At 38.1% G+C, this 15896-nt stretch overlaps 1 protein-coding gene across 9 annotated transcripts in view; it reads left to right on the top strand.

Moving 5' to 3' along the window:
* Positions 1-1277: 1277 nt before the first annotated feature.
* Positions 1278-15896, top strand: part of THOC2 (THO complex subunit 2) — a 45117-nt gene continuing 30498 nt past the window's right edge. For 3 of the 9 annotated variants that reach the window (XM_082061951.1, XM_082061949.1, XM_082061948.1), the window contains exons 1-9: positions 1282-1399; positions 6037-6095; positions 8285-8376; positions 9538-9589; positions 11042-11112; positions 11558-11679; positions 12206-12339; positions 13985-14151; positions 14795-14887. In XM_082061951.1, coding sequence (XP_081918077.1) covers positions 1338-1399; positions 6037-6095; positions 8285-8376; positions 9538-9589; positions 11042-11112; positions 11558-11679; positions 12206-12339; positions 13985-14151; positions 14795-14887 — 852 coding nt within the window. In that variant the 5' untranslated portion in view covers positions 1282-1337. Of the gene's footprint in view, positions 1400-6036; positions 6096-8284; positions 8377-9537; positions 9590-11041; positions 11113-11557; positions 11680-12205; positions 12340-13984; positions 14152-14794; positions 14888-15896 lie in introns of all 9 variants that reach the window. The other 6 variants (XM_082061947.1, XM_082061945.1, XM_082061946.1 and 3 more) reach the window with 4 other exon arrangements.

Here is a 15896-nt window from a genome sequence, read left to right as displayed (position 1 = left end):
CTTGCCACATGAATTCATGGAATGGGTTAATTCAGAGGAAACGAGCTGTTGGATGTTTTATTTCTTCTGCTTTTGTACATTTCCAGCTCTCCTAATTGGTGTCTGTAGTATTTATTTAGAAAACCAAGAACAAATACATTTTTGTAAGATTAAATTAACACTAATTATTTTCTAACTACATATTTGCTGGATAATATACTGCACCCTTGAAACCCTTGTATTTATTTGCCATTAGGCTAAATATCTTCCTACTGTTATCCAGCTGTTACCATAGTGCCCAACACAGGCAATTTCTTTAATGTACTTGGGACAAAACATTCAGATTGCTTCTTTATTCAGGCAGAAAGCACAGCAGGTGACTTAAGACTGCAGTGTGACATACCATGCCTCTGCAGTCATCATCGTTTTTCCTCTTTTCAAAATTTTATTTTATCCCACTGTTTAGAAAGGTAAATGTCAACCTCTGAAAATAACAGAAGGAAACAAAAAGCCATCCTAGCTTTTAACAAGGGTCTCTGACTCATAGGAATCTTAGGATGCCCATGACATCTTTTCTAGCACACAAAAGCCTCATGAAAAGATGGACAATAAAGGCTGTTCCGTAGAACTAAAATGTATCTTATTTTTTAACCTAGGAATTCCTTACAATTCAGCTAACACCAGACAGTACTAAGGAAGATGTCCACCATTGTAAGCAAGGATGTCAGGATGATGGAGCCAGGCTCTTCTCGGTGACAACCAGTGGTAGGACAAGGGGCAATGAGTACAAACTGGAACACAGGAGGTTCCATTGAAAGATGAGAAGAAACTTGTTCCCGGTGAGGGTGGCAGAGCCTGGCCCAGGCTGCCCAGGGGGTTGTGGAGTCTCCTTCTGTGCAGACATTCCAACCCGCCTGGACACCTTCCTGTGTAACCTCATCTGGGTGTTCCTGCTCCATGGGGGGATTGCACCGGAGGAGCTTTCCAGGTCCCTTCCAACCCCTCACATTCTGGGACTCTGTGACTGCGGGCGGCCTAAGGGCACCGCTCGGCTGTAGGGGAGCGAGGGCAGGGCCCAGCAGGGGCCGGCGCCGCCAAGGGGTTCCGGGGCCTCCTCGGTGCCTCAGGAGCTGCCACGGCCGCAGTGCCGCCCGCCCAGGGACACCCCTCAGGGGCGACCGCTGCGGGGGCGGCCGCGCGCGGGAGGGCGGGGCGGCCGCGCAGGCGCGGTGGAACGGCGCGCGCCGTTTCCCAGGGTACGGCGCGTCCGCGTCCCGTCGTTCCTCGCGAGCCGTACCGTCCCCTCTGACCCGGGCCCGTTGCTCCTCCATCCGGGCTCTCGGCGCCACACGGGGAAGATGGCGGCGCTGCTCCCTACCGAGTGGATAAAGAACTGGGAGAAAGGGGGCAAGAGCGAGTTGTGAGTGCGGGGTGTCGCGGCGGGGAGGCGATGGGGTGCTGCGGGCCGCCGGCCTGCGGGAGGGAGAGGGTGCTTAGGCCTCACCGGCCGAGGGCGGCTGGTGGGGGGGCGGCGGAGAGGTGGGAGCGGGCGGGGAGGACGTCGCTCGGAGCTGCGTCCTTGCTGCTGGGGCTCAGGGACGGAACCGCGGCTGAGTGGAGCGCCTAGGCCGCCTGCCTGTCCGGTGCGGCCTCCTTTATTGGCCGCGAACGGCCCCCGCCGAACCTCGGCCCCCGCAGCCGGGCCTAGCGCGCCTGACGCCCGCTCCCCGAGCGCCCCCTTCCTGCCCTGGGCCAGGTTTATCGGTGTCGGGCCCCTCGCTGTATCGCTCCGCCGGGGCGATATGGGGCCTAAAGCGTTCTTGTTTCGCTGGCTCCACGATGTCGACCTTTCTGGCAGAGGTGTCAGCCCCGTTCCCACCTTTCTACCCAGCGCTGTATCTTTCGACTTAGCTGGTCGTTCCTGTGTGATCCACAAGATAATCTGTGTGTGCTGAGGGGTTTGGCTGCAGCTTCCTAAATCAGCCCAGGTGTGCTGGGAGCTTTCCTTCTCAGGGCCTTCTGTTTGTCTGTTGTAAGCAATCTTACCTGGGCAGGTTCACTCCAGGTCTGCGGGCCTGGATTTCAGGAGTCCCTGTGCTCTGGGGGTTATTTCCCAGGGTGTCAGTTTCGTGTTACTGTGTCAGCTTGGACTAGGGTTTCTGGTCTCCTCACTATATGTTTAAATGCCCTTGTTTTAATTCTTTTGTGCATTTCTTGGGTTTATTTTGGTGTTGCACCAAAAAAATCATACAGTTTAAAATACAGGTGTTTGGGGGATCACTTTGAGAAATGCTTTTTGATATTTGCTCTTTTTGTTATTTTCTTTTGTTCATCTGTTTATAAAGGTTGTGCAGCTATGGTAATGATCTCCTCTGTTCATGAAGAAAAAGGTAGTAGGGGGTCATAGACGTCATAGAAGCTCCTTGCATAAAACACTGTTCTCCCCAGACCCTCCGTTTTGCAGTGGCATGGCCCACCTTTATAGCCATGTATGGAGGGGTTTGTTTTGTTTTTAAACAAAGTGGTGGGCTTATTCACAAGGAGACAAATACCAGCTTTATTGAAAAGTGAATATTACAGGAAAAAACCCCACTCACAATTAGCAGAGGAAAAGATTAGGTTTTACAGGAAAATAATAGTTATTTGCCTGAGTGTGAAATGGCTTACATGATCTGACTAGATCAGCCTAAGATAGTATTTAGGCAGTTACTGGTTACCTAAATAAAACTACAGTTTTATGTTTTGAGGGAATATGAGACTGTATTGAGAGAAGTAAATGATTTGGTTCTATTTGGCATTTTGACTTCTATGTGATTAGTTATGGATGCTTAAAGTGATTGTAGTGTGTTTTCCTGCTGTTTACTTTCTGAGTGGTATGGAGGATTTGTAATGTTACTGTAGTCTGGGGGAGATGCTGTTATTGGCGCAGGGGAGGAGGGGGAAAGAAAAAGTTGGTTTATGAAGAAAACAAAATATAGGAATATTTTAAAGGAATCTGGTAAGGAAATCAATTTTAAACTGACTGATCTTTTGCTGTGAAAAATAATTAACCTTATTTTTGCTGGTGTGATCAGTTTGTCATGTATAGCAGTAACACCCAAAATGAGAATGGATTTTGTATGTCTTAATTAGATAATTGGCAAGGCAGCATCACAGAACTTCGGCAGCAGTGACCCTTCACTTCCTAAAAATTTTTCAGAGACCTTGTTCAAAACTGTATGTGCTTCGAGTTTAGTTAGTCCAGCTACTGATGTGTAGTAGTATCTAATACAAATACTTGAATGTACATCATGTGGTAGTTTCAAGTCTTCTTAGCTGCCAAAAACTATAAATTGGTCAGGACGTGGTCATCCTGTCGTTTTCTAGTTTGTTCAGACCCATCTCTGTCTAAATTTGTTTTGCTCAATTAGACACATCGCGGACCCTTCTTTAGTGGCAAGGTGGGGCTTTAATCATGAACTTGACTGGCAGTTTATGCAATACGTGAAGCCTCGAGATAAACTGAAGATGCTTAACGTTCTGTGAATGTGAAATTTCAAGACTTGATCTTTCAAGCACTCCCAACATGTTTGCTGCTTTATTTGCATGAGGAATGTCACAGTGTTGAGTTAAAGGGCTGGGAGTCAGAAAAACAGAGTTTAGTTGTAGTTTTGCAATCCTGCCTGCAAAATGCAGTTGATAGTATTTTATCTCAACTAGAAAACTACCCATGTGAGTTAAATTATGCATTATACTTTAATGTTTGCAGTTATGCACACTTTGTGATAATTACTGCCATATGCTCTATGTGGGAGTGTAATTGAGGGTACAGGATGCTGTATATGAATTCAGAGGTTTAAGTTCAGTTGCTGGCTCTACCATGCAAACTTGTTTGATAGATGCTGAATACTGCTTCAGAATTTGTTGTTTAAGCAACTCTATCCCATTGTAGTCTAAAACAAATTTCACTTTGAAACTGTTTTTCAAAAGTGATTCTGTGTTTCTTTGTTTTAATTTACTTTCTAGGTTATCCTATTTTTTTAGTTGTATTTTACATTTATTCACAGTTTTATCTATGGATGAAGGCATATAATTTTTACTAGGGTAGGGAAGTTCTCCATCCTAAGCTTGCAGCAATGAACTACAAGATTACAGTAATAAAAGTTTAAAAAACTCTGAACAGACAACAAACAGCTTGGGTCTGTTGAACTGAAAAGTGGACCTCAAAAGTTTCCATTGTCCTGGGCGTTGTTTAAATGGGAAAGTATTGTTGTGGCTTTTTTTCTGGGTTGATTAATTGTACTAATATTGACAGTTTTATTTTTGTGAATGTCCATTTAATAATTCAAGGGGTTTTAATTACAAATATAAAGCAAGTTGTTTTACAGACTCATCTTAACTAGTGTTTCTTGTGTTCTAAATTTGGTTTGTGTTCTAAAGTAGTGTGAAGTGGATAGTACTATTTTGGTGTTGCTGGAAAGGGAACTGGATGAGGCTGAAACTCTTACTTTGTATCAAGATGTACTTAAGTCAACTCCTCAGTGCAAGCAGACAGGGTTGTTGCTTGTGTAACCTGGTTGATGATATCACCTTATGACATAGGGGTTAAAGTGTGCATCTCAATAGATAGTTTTGAATTGGATGTTTCACTTTATTGTTATTTGTGTACAGACCTTAGAAATGAGTGCTTATAGAGTAGCATCTTTATGGACAAGTAGTAATTAAAGTTTAAGAGAATCTGACTTAAATTGATGCACTCTTGGAGAATGGCTGGGGGAAAAAAATCTATTGCTTCTTTAAAAAAAGTGCAGTTACCATTTATGAAAAGTAAGCTATCTATTCCCCTATTTTGCTATCTCTGTTCTGATTATTTTCAAATATATTACGTTCTCTTAAATAGCATTTAGAACATCTTAGCCATACCATTGCTTTTTTGCTGAGCTTGCACATTTCTGCCGATTTACAGTATATGTGAAACTGCCCATTTTCTTGTTGTCTTTACAGGGTGCATATACCTTGTATTTGCTAAGTATAATCCTTTGATTGCTGAACAGCTGTTTAGTCCTGCTAGAGAGGTAGTAATCTGTATAGCATGCAAATAAAATGAGTAACGGATTGCTACAGAATCCATTTTTACTGTTTATTTTTCATGATAAGCCTCTGTACTAATTGTACATACCTGGCTTATTTAAGAAGATGCTTAAAAATCACTCCCACAGGAAATTGTAGTCTTGCCATTTTATGTAGGAATGCGATGTAGTTCAGATTCTGTCTTTGGTTTTTGCACATGAAAGACTTCTTGATGAAAAATAGGTGAAACTTTTGGTTGAAAATTTGCCAGTATGAAGGAACTTCTTAAGATACTCATTGGTGTCTGTTATAGGTAAATCGCTAGCTTTTTAAAAATACTGTTGCTTTTAAATGTGAAACTGCTTTTGAAGCGTCATGCTGGGGTGAAAGTAGCGGTAGAGGGAGAATCCTTGTAGCCTGGAAGCATGTTCAGTGTAGTGGAGAAGCTTGCTCTTTAAGGATTTATTTTATAACACGCAGAACTATTATTTCATGGCACAGTCTGTACAGTGTTTAGTGTACCCTTTACATATGGCTAATTTAGTTGAGGGAGCCTCAGAGATTAACTTGACAGGTCTTTGCATCCTGTAGTGGATTCTTTTAGTGACTAGAATATGTCAAGTCCTGTCTTACCGTTGATAAAATATTGCATCAGGAAATCATGATTAACAACAGTAGGTTAATGCTAGCACTTGTGTGCTTCCTTTCACGTACCAAAATTGTCTACTGTTCTCACTTTTCTGTAAGCACATGTAATATTAGGAAGAATATTTTTAAAAGTATATTACGTATATATGTATGAGGTCTATTTGAAGTCTTGTATTTCTTTGCATTGTAACTTCTGTGAATTAGTGTTTACTCTCTAAAAATTAAAATGGAGTCAGCCATTTAAACTGCCTAAATTTAAAGTTATTTTAGCTAAAACAACAACAAAAGAACATTTGTGTGTGTATGCTAGTATCTAACTATTTTTTGTTTTTTAATTTAAAAATATTTATTTTATTTCAGTGTGCAACTATGTCGTGCACTCAGTGAAAACAAAACCCATGATAGTATGAGTTTCAGAGGTAAGTTGTGTGTTTTTAGTAGATTTTAATTATATTTTAAAAAGCCTGGAAACAGTTGGTCGTGGTACCTCTGCATGTATCTGCTTGGAACATTCATATACAGTGACCATTAATGTTGCGAAAGGTGAATACTACAAATAGGAAGGCAACACAAATATCCACAACTGGGTTTGTCTGTAGATGTCCAGGTGGGAGATTTTTAGACAGTCGTAAGTGGTGGTGTGGTAGTCCAGTAAGTGCTCTGTGCTGTAGAAAATGTAATTCCATTTTGCAGACTCAACATAAAACTAGATTTTATTCGAGAAGTTAAATGTATGAACAATAATGTATGCAAGTGATTGTATTTTTACAACAGTACCTGAGTTAGACATTTTGTCCTTTGTTAGAGGGATACACTGCTGTCTTTAAGTTTTAAATCCTCAGTTTAAGAAACCTTTGGTGTTTGAAGAAAAATTTAATCTCTGTTTGCTTTGGAGAATCTGGTGGAAGAAAAGCTTCCGTATTACTAGGACAACAAATGTTCTATGCTGTTTAGATGGTGTTTTGGGTTCTTGCTAAAATAGTCATAATGGGCAATTGTAATAGCAGAAAAGATAAACCAACACATTTCAATGTAAATTATAAGTAATATTATTAAGTAAGAAGAATTATTGTTCAGTAATGCCAAATCACTGTTCCCAAAGTTTTTGAAGAAAGGCAACCAGCAGATGTTCTCTGTTCTAGAGGGAGGTTGACAATTTCTGTATGCTGTTTTCTTTGTCTTTGCTATCAGGATCTAAAATCTTCAGTGGGAATGACTAGGTAGATACATGCAGTGGCTATACTGGAGTGTTTAATAGACAGTAGAAATAGCTGAAGTCCTTCTGGTAATGGAAAAAAACCCTGAAACTGTGGATAATCTGGAGCGAGTACTAAGGTTCTGACTGCTAAGAATTTGAGTTCATGTGACCTGGATCCAGTTCCAAAGTCTGCACTGGCACTTTCATGTTTTGCCTTTTAGTTCCAGGAAGACTTTTATTGAAGTCCAGTATATCACAAGCTTATGGAGACAGGTCAGATTTGGTGGTGTGCCTGTGAAACAAATTCTCCGCAGTGTGGGGAAACCACTTGCAGAGGCCCGAGGCTGTGCTTATGGCTGGCCTGGCTTCATCGTGAATGATTCAACTGAGTGATGCACCACTGTACTCTCGAATTTGCCTTTGAAGAAATAGTGTTATGTTTTACTTAGAATTGATGTCTAAACCAGTCCTGCTGTATTCAAGTCTTTAGCAATTAGTGCTCTTTGCCAAAAGCACTGTGAATGAAAAAATTAACCTGTTCATTGAAAAAATTAACAAACCTGTTTTTAATGCAGCTACAGTGGTCTACAGTCATGAAGATATTGAGTACTTGGTTTAAGATGTTAAGATTTGTAGCTTGTATACCCATGGCAAATATTATTAAACAAACCATGTGGTACAAGTGCAAAGTGAAAGCGTGGGGTTTTGTTATTTTTCATATACTAGAAAGTATAGCATCATTGTGGTATATTATTTAAAAACAGTTCCTTACAAGTTTACCATAGCTGTTTTTGCAACCACCACATTTAACATTATGAGATTTTTTTCAAATGCAGGACCTCTGTTTAGTGTTTCAGCTTAATATAAGCTTTTGTAAAACAGCATTCTTCAGTTATGGGAGACTTTCCTTAAAAAAATGTAAAAAATCCTTGTTAAGCACTTTTCTCGAATTAAATGTTACTTGCTTGTAGAGAAATGTTTTTTTGAAAGCCTGTCTGTGATACAGTTAAGAAAAAGTAGTATGATGTTTTCTATATATGATATTTTTATGTATGTATATGTTTAATATTTATGTGAATTATAAGCTAAAGGTGTCTTTGTTAAACCACCTGCCAAGACCTGAGTTATTATGTGCAGGACTGTAGTTTTTCATACCATTTTACTGTTATTCCATAAAGTCTCCAGGCAAAGCAGATCATGTCTTACTATCTGCTTGTGTGATATCTTAGATATTGATGCTCAACTTTAACCTATCAGCAGTAATAAAGTAATCCCAATCATTGATAAGAGAAGCATATCCTGCTTACTTGCAGGGTGTCTGAAGTCTACAGCATTATTTTAAATGTTGCTTTAAAAGTTAGACCAAGGGTTACCTTGTATGTTCCTTAATTATCTGTCTCCTTTCAACAGATATTCAACAGGCTTTGTATGAGCTTGCATACCATGTTGTCAGGGGAAACCTGAAGCATGATCAAGCTTCTAATGTTCTTGGTGATGTCATAGTAAGTATATATTTGTAAAAATTGCATACTTATTAAATTTTCAGTTTGTCATAAAAGACCAAATGAAATGAAGGAGGATAATATTTGATGGACTTGTTTTTACATGTCTAAAAAGTCATTCTTGTCCTTTTTCTTCAGTTGTGTGCACTTGCAATACATGTAGTCTGTCAGAGTTTTGTGTTTTCCCCTACTTTTTGTGGTAACGAATAGATGTATTCATTTTAGCATAATTTAAAAATTAAGTAATTTTTAAGGGCATATGAAGACTGAAGTTTTTAATAAATGCTAAAAATAGATTTCATTTGCTTATGCAGCATGTCTGTAATGCCACCTACTGGTGTTTTTATGATTTATATCTTTCTTAGAATTTAACAGTGTGCATCTGCCATTTTACTATCAGGATGCCTTAAGTCCTGTTACTGCCTTTAAAACAGTGTGTTAGCCTTACTTTTTGTTTCGAAAGGGTTTTTCTTAAAATGTTTTGAATAAATAAAGTAGGGAAAAGAGGTTTTTTTCCTCTAAATTTCTAAGGTGTAACATTGGTGTTCCTAAAAAAAAATCTGAAAATAATACATTTAAAAAAAAATCTTCTGAAGATGATTTCTTATTTTTTCTTAGATTGCAGTTTTGACATATATAGAACATTAAGAAAAAACACATTTTGCAGTAATTCTAGGATAACCTTTTTAGGTTTTTAAGTTTCTGCATTGGGTTTGAGAGAAGCCAAGGCTGAAGTGCACCTTGCTCTTGGGGTAGCATGTGATGACGTTTGATCTTTAGTTACTGTGGGTGCCTGAGAAAGTACAGTTTACTTGCAGGCTGCTGCTGCTCTTCAGACAGGGAGTTCCTTGGTGCTGAAGAAATGGAGTAACCAGAGGCTTTTGTACCTGGCCACTAAATACTCTTTTAAATTACATTAAAATATTATATCATTACGTATCAAGAATTAGTACAGCGCTTAGGTGTTAGTCAATAATGGAGCCTCTTCATTATTTATTAATCCGAGTTATTAATTACTATTACTATCATTAGTAATAATAGTCTGCATTATTAATTAATGTGAACCTTGAAGTTTTGTTTTATGCAATAGAATAAGAATTATCTAAGTGTACATACTGGAATTTCTGTATTCGCTAAGTAGCGATCTTTTTCTCATTTTAGGAATTTCGGGAAGACATGCCTTCCATCCTAGCTGATGTGTTCTGCATTTTAGGTAAGTGGGGTTCCCTTCCTTTCAGCATTGCGACAGTTTTGGAGAAATACATGCTTTTGCTTGTTGACTTCTTTAGGAAATTTCATTAAATCTGTAAATTCTATTAAATCTGACTTCTATTTACAAAATACATGTTGATTCTTTCTCAGTGTATCTGTATCTCAGTTGTTAATGTCTTTCCATTCTGCTTTATTCTGTTATAGTTTCTGGAAGCTTACCTGTTAAAGGCAATGGAAATTGATCTGCCAAGAATAGTTACAGGAGCTAGCTTGTAAGAGTGTTGGATGTTAGCTAATGGAGTCAGTGACTTGGTGTTCTTATCATTCTTATAAGTATATTAAATAAAAGTTGAGTTGCTGGTAGGTAGATCATCTGTTCTCAGAATGTGTTCTGTAAATACTTTTATCTGTACAGTCACTGTTAGCGCAATGGAGCTTGTACTAATTGTCCAGAAATCTAAATGCAAATGACATAATTTGCCAGGTTACTGTCTGCTGACTGAGCAGGCTTTAAAGATGTGAACTTCTTATTCTGGTGATAACTTAGGGTTTTTGGTGTTGTGATGTTGTTCCAAAGCTATTTCTCTCATGTTACAGCATTTTATCCTGTATACTTTTTTTCCAGATCATTGTTTTAACTGTTTGCAGTTCCTATCTTGTTTTATGTTTTGTGCTTTTTTTCAACAAATTTCAGCAAATTCTTTTGACAGTCTGCTCATTGCAACTCCTCGTTTGACCTGCACACTGAAGGAGTGTGGTGTCTTCTGTGCTGTGGCTGCCTGTGCAGAGAGACACCTAATTAAGTTTGCATGTGCAGCCTCTGTTCTGTAACACCTAAATGATGAATTTTGACTGTTTTATTCACAATGTTTCATCCGGTGTAATTGTGCCATCTTTTTGTAATAATTAGTTTTTATAATGCAGCATTACACTCATACCCTTTGGTTTTTTAAGCTGGGTTAGAAAATTTAGATTAGTTGCATCTTGTACTACTTGAGTAATTGAGACTAGTTAATCTGTTTGCCTTTTTTTTCCCCCCTCCTTCCCTTCAAATTAGTATGTAGCTAAATGCTGTGCCCCCACTAGTAACAGAGAAATGGTATGGCTGAGGAGCTAGGTTTCAAATGTGGGACAAAGGACATTTGACAATTTCTTGCTTGTTTTTAGTGAGTTTCCTCTAGCACCTTTTCCCTCTAACCAGCATTTGCTGCTGTCAGCATTTTTTTCCAATGTTGTGGACTTGGTGGTGTGTGATTCTCTGGTGAAATGATTCTGTGACCTCAAGGTGGATGAGTAGGTGGAACGTGGCAAGAAGTGAGCGTGTTTCAAACAACGTGTTTTACATTGTGTTATCGTTAGCATTTAACAGAATCGTTATGAAAAGAATGAATTTGTATGAATCCCACAAGTAATGATTTGTTTTTTCCTTTTCATTTTCCATCTTTTATACTAGATATTGAAACAAGTTGTTTAGAAGAAAAAAGTAAGAGGGATCATTTTACCCAACTGGTATTAGCCTGTTTGGTAAGTTGCACTTAGGAAGTCTTCTGTTAAAAGTATATGCCACAATCTGACAAGAAATATCAGAGAGTTTTGAAGCTATTTATTTTTTAGTGAAAGATTGTTAGAAGTTGTCCCTTAAATTCTTTAAAGAGCTTTGAGAGAACTCAAATTTTTACCCCATCAACAATATCCCCAGATGCTATGCAGCATATACTTTGTAACCAGAAGTTAGGCTCTGGGACTTGGTTCTTCAGAGTGCTTTTCTATGTAAAATCTACTCCTGTAAAATTCCAGTTTCAGTTAAATAGTTTCTCAGTTTTGTCTGCTTATGTTTGAAGGAGAATGCATTTAGTGTCCTGGTATATCACAATATTTGACCTTTTTTTTGTAGTCAGAAAGGATATGTAGCCTGGTTTCTAGGTCTTTGTAATTGACAAATTTAATGTGTATTTTGGTGTTTTTTTAGTATCTTGTATCTGACACTGTCCTAAAGGAGCGTTTAGATCCAGAGACACTGGAGTCATTAGGACTTATCAAGCAGTCTCAACAGTTCAATCAGAAATCTGTTAAAATAAAGACAAAACTCTTGTAAGTTTTGGGGCAAGGGTTGTTTGGGGAGTGACTGGGGAGGGGCAATGGGAATTAGTCCGGTTTTCCTGAATCAGCATATGCAGTTATGTTAGTTTTGCCAACACAGGGTTTATTTTGTGGTGTGCATTTGGTTTTCATCTCTACATCCAATGTTTCAGTCTCAGTCTAGAATAACACTGCTTGAAACTAGGATAAGTCCTTATGCATGGACTGTTACGAGCAGTTCTCCAGCATAATGTCTAAGACCAAGCTTTACTGTTAAGTAGAAGCATAATCTTGCTTTTAAGTGGTCTGCATCTGAAATAAAAGAGCAGCTGGATTTGTTTGGAGAATACTTGCTCTCTTGCAAGCGTTCATTGTACTGCATTCTATAATTTCTGCAATAACTCAAGTAAATTACTAGTTCTTAAAAGTGTATTCAAAAATAGCATTTTGTATAACAAATTTAATATTGATAAGAGCATAAATAAGCTTCACTGTGATGTGTGTTATGCATTAGTGTTTAATTTCTGTTTATTTGCAGTTATAAGCAACAGAAGTTTAATTTGTTACGAGAGGAGAACGAAGGTTATGCAAAGCTCATTGCAGAACTGGGTCAAGACTTATCTGGAAATATGACTAGTGATTTAATCCTTGAAAATATCAAATCTTTAATAGGTAAGGAATTTGAAGGAATATGTGCACTGGTTTTCCCATGTGGTCTTATGACTCCAGAGACTGATCCTGGACTACTATTTGAGGTCATCTATGGATCAGATAATATCTCATGCAGGCATGTAGTATGATAGTAACATGTATTGTTAGATCACCTCAGATAGAATGATGACATTTGGAAGTTCCTATTTCTGTGGCAAAATTAATTTTGGAACTGTTCTATAGTTAAATTTAATTTAGACACGGAATTTACAGTACAGCCTCGAACCTGCATGCTGTGATTTTGATTCATTTCAGCAGTATTTTTGACGATGCACTTGTCATCTCTTAGCAGGCACATTGGAGGGTGACAAAGTAATGCTTTTTGCTTTTTAAGGTAGTGGATTCAATGCATGAGTTTTAGTCTTTAAGAAGTTGAACAAGTGATTCTTTTGAAGAGAAATTAGAAGTAGTAAATGTTCTTCCTTTTTCTGTTTTTGTTTGTGTTTTCTAAATTGAGTCTTGGCGAGAGTGTCACAGTCAAAAAACCAGGAAATATCTGTCATTACCCATGTTTAACATTTCTGTTTTCAAATAAAAGAGTTTTATACCATATATTGATGTTTGCATCAATGCCTGTTTCATTTGGTGCCAGTGCAGTAATGGTTAAAAGTCTATGCTACTATTTTATAAAAGGTAGTTTTCATCTGTCACAGAATTTTGCCTGAAACTGTCAAATCCCTGTAATAATACTACTTGTTTTGGAAGAGAGCTAGAGAAGAGAATGCTTTTGCTAGTTACTCCAGTTAAAAATATACTGAGCTTGAGGAATTTTATAACAGAAGGCTTTTCTATCTTCTGGAATTTTAGGAGTTGCAAGTAGACTTCCTATAAATTGTCAATTCTTTTAAAGTACTGACTTGCAGTAGGTCCTGGTGTAGAAGAAGTGGCTTTTGGGAAGGAAAGACTAATGCAATTATACATCTGCCTAAGGGATGTGCCTGGATAAAACTTCTCATGGCACAATGAAGAAAACAGTCTAGATATGTATTCTTTTGATATAAGTAATATTTCTGTATCAAACACATCTCCTGGGGTTTTGTTTGAAAAGTTTATATAGTAAAATACAGGTATGATTACAACATTGACTTACCTAATCTATATCCTTGCTCTTGCTCCCCTCAAAATAAACAAGCTGTTCTCCCTAATGCTAGTAATAATACTGAAATGACAGGACAGTACAGCCAGGTGGATCAGGGTCTAGCTCAAACTAGAAAGATTTTTGGGGTGTAATTGATTTCCAGCTGGCTGATTTGTGTGCCTGCATGAACATGTGTGCCAGCCAAGGGGAGAGGAAGCAGCCCATGCCTTTTGTTGGCACTGTGGTATTGCTGAGGTTGGGTTTCTACTTACTAAATGTTCTCCTTAAGGTGGAAGTTTTTCAGTAATCTGAATTGAAAGTCCTCTTTAGTATCTTTGCCTAGTTCAATATTCAGCGTAAGTCAAAGTGATTGCTGTATTTACAGATGATTCAGATTATTTTGCTGTAGATAAATCCACGCTCAATTTTAACTGAAAAGAATAAAAACTATTTGATATGTGTTTTAGTAACAGAATGAAGATGAAAAGCAGCGGTGTTAAACTTTTCTACTCTGTTCTTCTCCACTAGGATGTTTTAACCTCGATCCTAACAGAGTTTTGGATATTATACTTGAAGTCTATGAGTGCAGGCCTGAGTACGATGACTTCTTTGTACCACTGATAGAGTCTTACATGTACATGTGTGAACCTCAAACTCTGTGCCATATCCTTGGGTTCAAGTTCAAATTTTATCAGGTAATCTCTTTCCAGTCTTAATTTTTGGTTTTGACGGTTGGTTGTACTCAGTGTCGAGCTGCAGTCAGTGAGAACAGATTTTTGCTGCCTTTTTTTTTTTTAAGTAGAAAATAATTTTAAGTTGCAAAATTCCAGTATTGAAAGCAATAATTTCATTATTTGAGTGGAAGTCTCTAGTGAATTTTAGAGAAGGCTACTTAGCATTCTCCAAGACAGCTGAAAACAATCTTGATACCTGCCATTTGAACTTGTATAGTTATATAAGGTCTGGCATTAATGAAGAGATTGTACCTTATAAACAAAGACTTGTTCCCAGGACAAGAGCATGTTTGCAAGGGAGTCATGGTTGATCTTTGATAAAATATTCAAGGGGTTTTTTAAGTGTATGGTTAGGAATTGCTTACGAGTGCCATAAGGTGTGAAGATAGTTGAATGATTTTGTTTCTGAAAATTCTGTTTGAGTATCACAGTTAAGTCTAGTGGCTTGGAGTAACAGCAGTTAAATAATATGGTAAAAAGGAGAACTGTGGGTTAATATGTTTTGTATGAACTTTGAGTCGTTTCTTTTGTTACATGACCTGCAGTGGTCTGATTGCCTTTTTTTTTTTTTTTTTTCTTAAATTTGCAATCTTGTCCTTTTTAGGATCCAAGTGGTGAGACACCTTGCTCCTTATACAGAGTTGCTGCTGTCCTTCTGCAACATAATCTCATAGATTTGGACGATCTTTATGTTCATGTAAGTGGCAGTGCTACTCTGTCAAATGCCAAGACTAAGAAAATTCAAGAAAGCAAACCAGATATTTTAATCTAAAGCTTCAGAACATACTGAATAATACCTGTGTATGTACATGTTTAGCGTCTTTTAAAATTTCCAGCACTTTCTAATGTCACACATTCAAGTAAACACACACAAATCTGAATGCTGATATACTGCCTTTGAATTATCTGTGTAGCATCCTCCAGATTGTTTTCCTGCTGCCTGAATAAGAGACAGGAGCCAAATGCCTGAGTGTGCTTTAAATGCCTGAGTAACTTTGCTAAAGAACTAGACCCTTTGAGTGCTTTGCTTTACAAAACCCATTTTTTCAAAAGTGATAGGACAATCAGCTCCTAACATGCTTTGTTTATTTTAATAGTAGGGTTGTGTTTTGTTTTTTGTTTTTTTTAACCCTTAAATATTCCTGAATAGGCATCTCATTTCATCTGCAAGAATGTCAGGTTGAGAGAGGAAAATGGAGTTGTGTTAAGATTTAATCAGACACACTTAGCTTCTGCAGTCTGACAGTGGTATCAACCAACCACTGTAGCAATTTGGCAAATGGTAAACAGAATGTTACAGTTATAAAAAATAATTTTATGTTATACACAAACTTTTTATTTCAGACTAGCTGTAGATATTTTGAGACTCTCAAGTCTTCCACTGCAATCAAGGAAATGAGCTCTAGTAACAACTATGGAAATATTGGAATATAGTCCTGCCATTAACTTGTGTGGCAGTTAATAGCGTTAGTCACAATCCGAGTTGTCAATAACTGTTTCTGGTTTCACAGGAGTATTTTGGCTAAAAAATGTGTCAAGTAGAGCAAGAGTAGGAGAGCTTGTCTCAGATAATTGATGTGGAGGGAGACTACATGATAATAATGCTACTGTGTTAAGGAATGTTTGTAAGCTTACAAAACAACTGCTCAGACTGGGAGTTAGGGTGGCCTGTGCAATCCCAGCTCAGACCTGTACAGGTGTGGGCA

Source organism: Streptopelia decaocto (genome assembly GCF_964273445.1).
Source record: "Streptopelia decaocto genome assembly, chromosome: 10".
Lineage (NCBI taxonomy): Eukaryota > Metazoa > Chordata > Aves > Columbiformes > Columbidae > Streptopelia > Streptopelia decaocto.
Note: the sequence above shows the minus strand (reverse complement) of the source record. Positions and strands in the feature narration are given on the sequence as shown.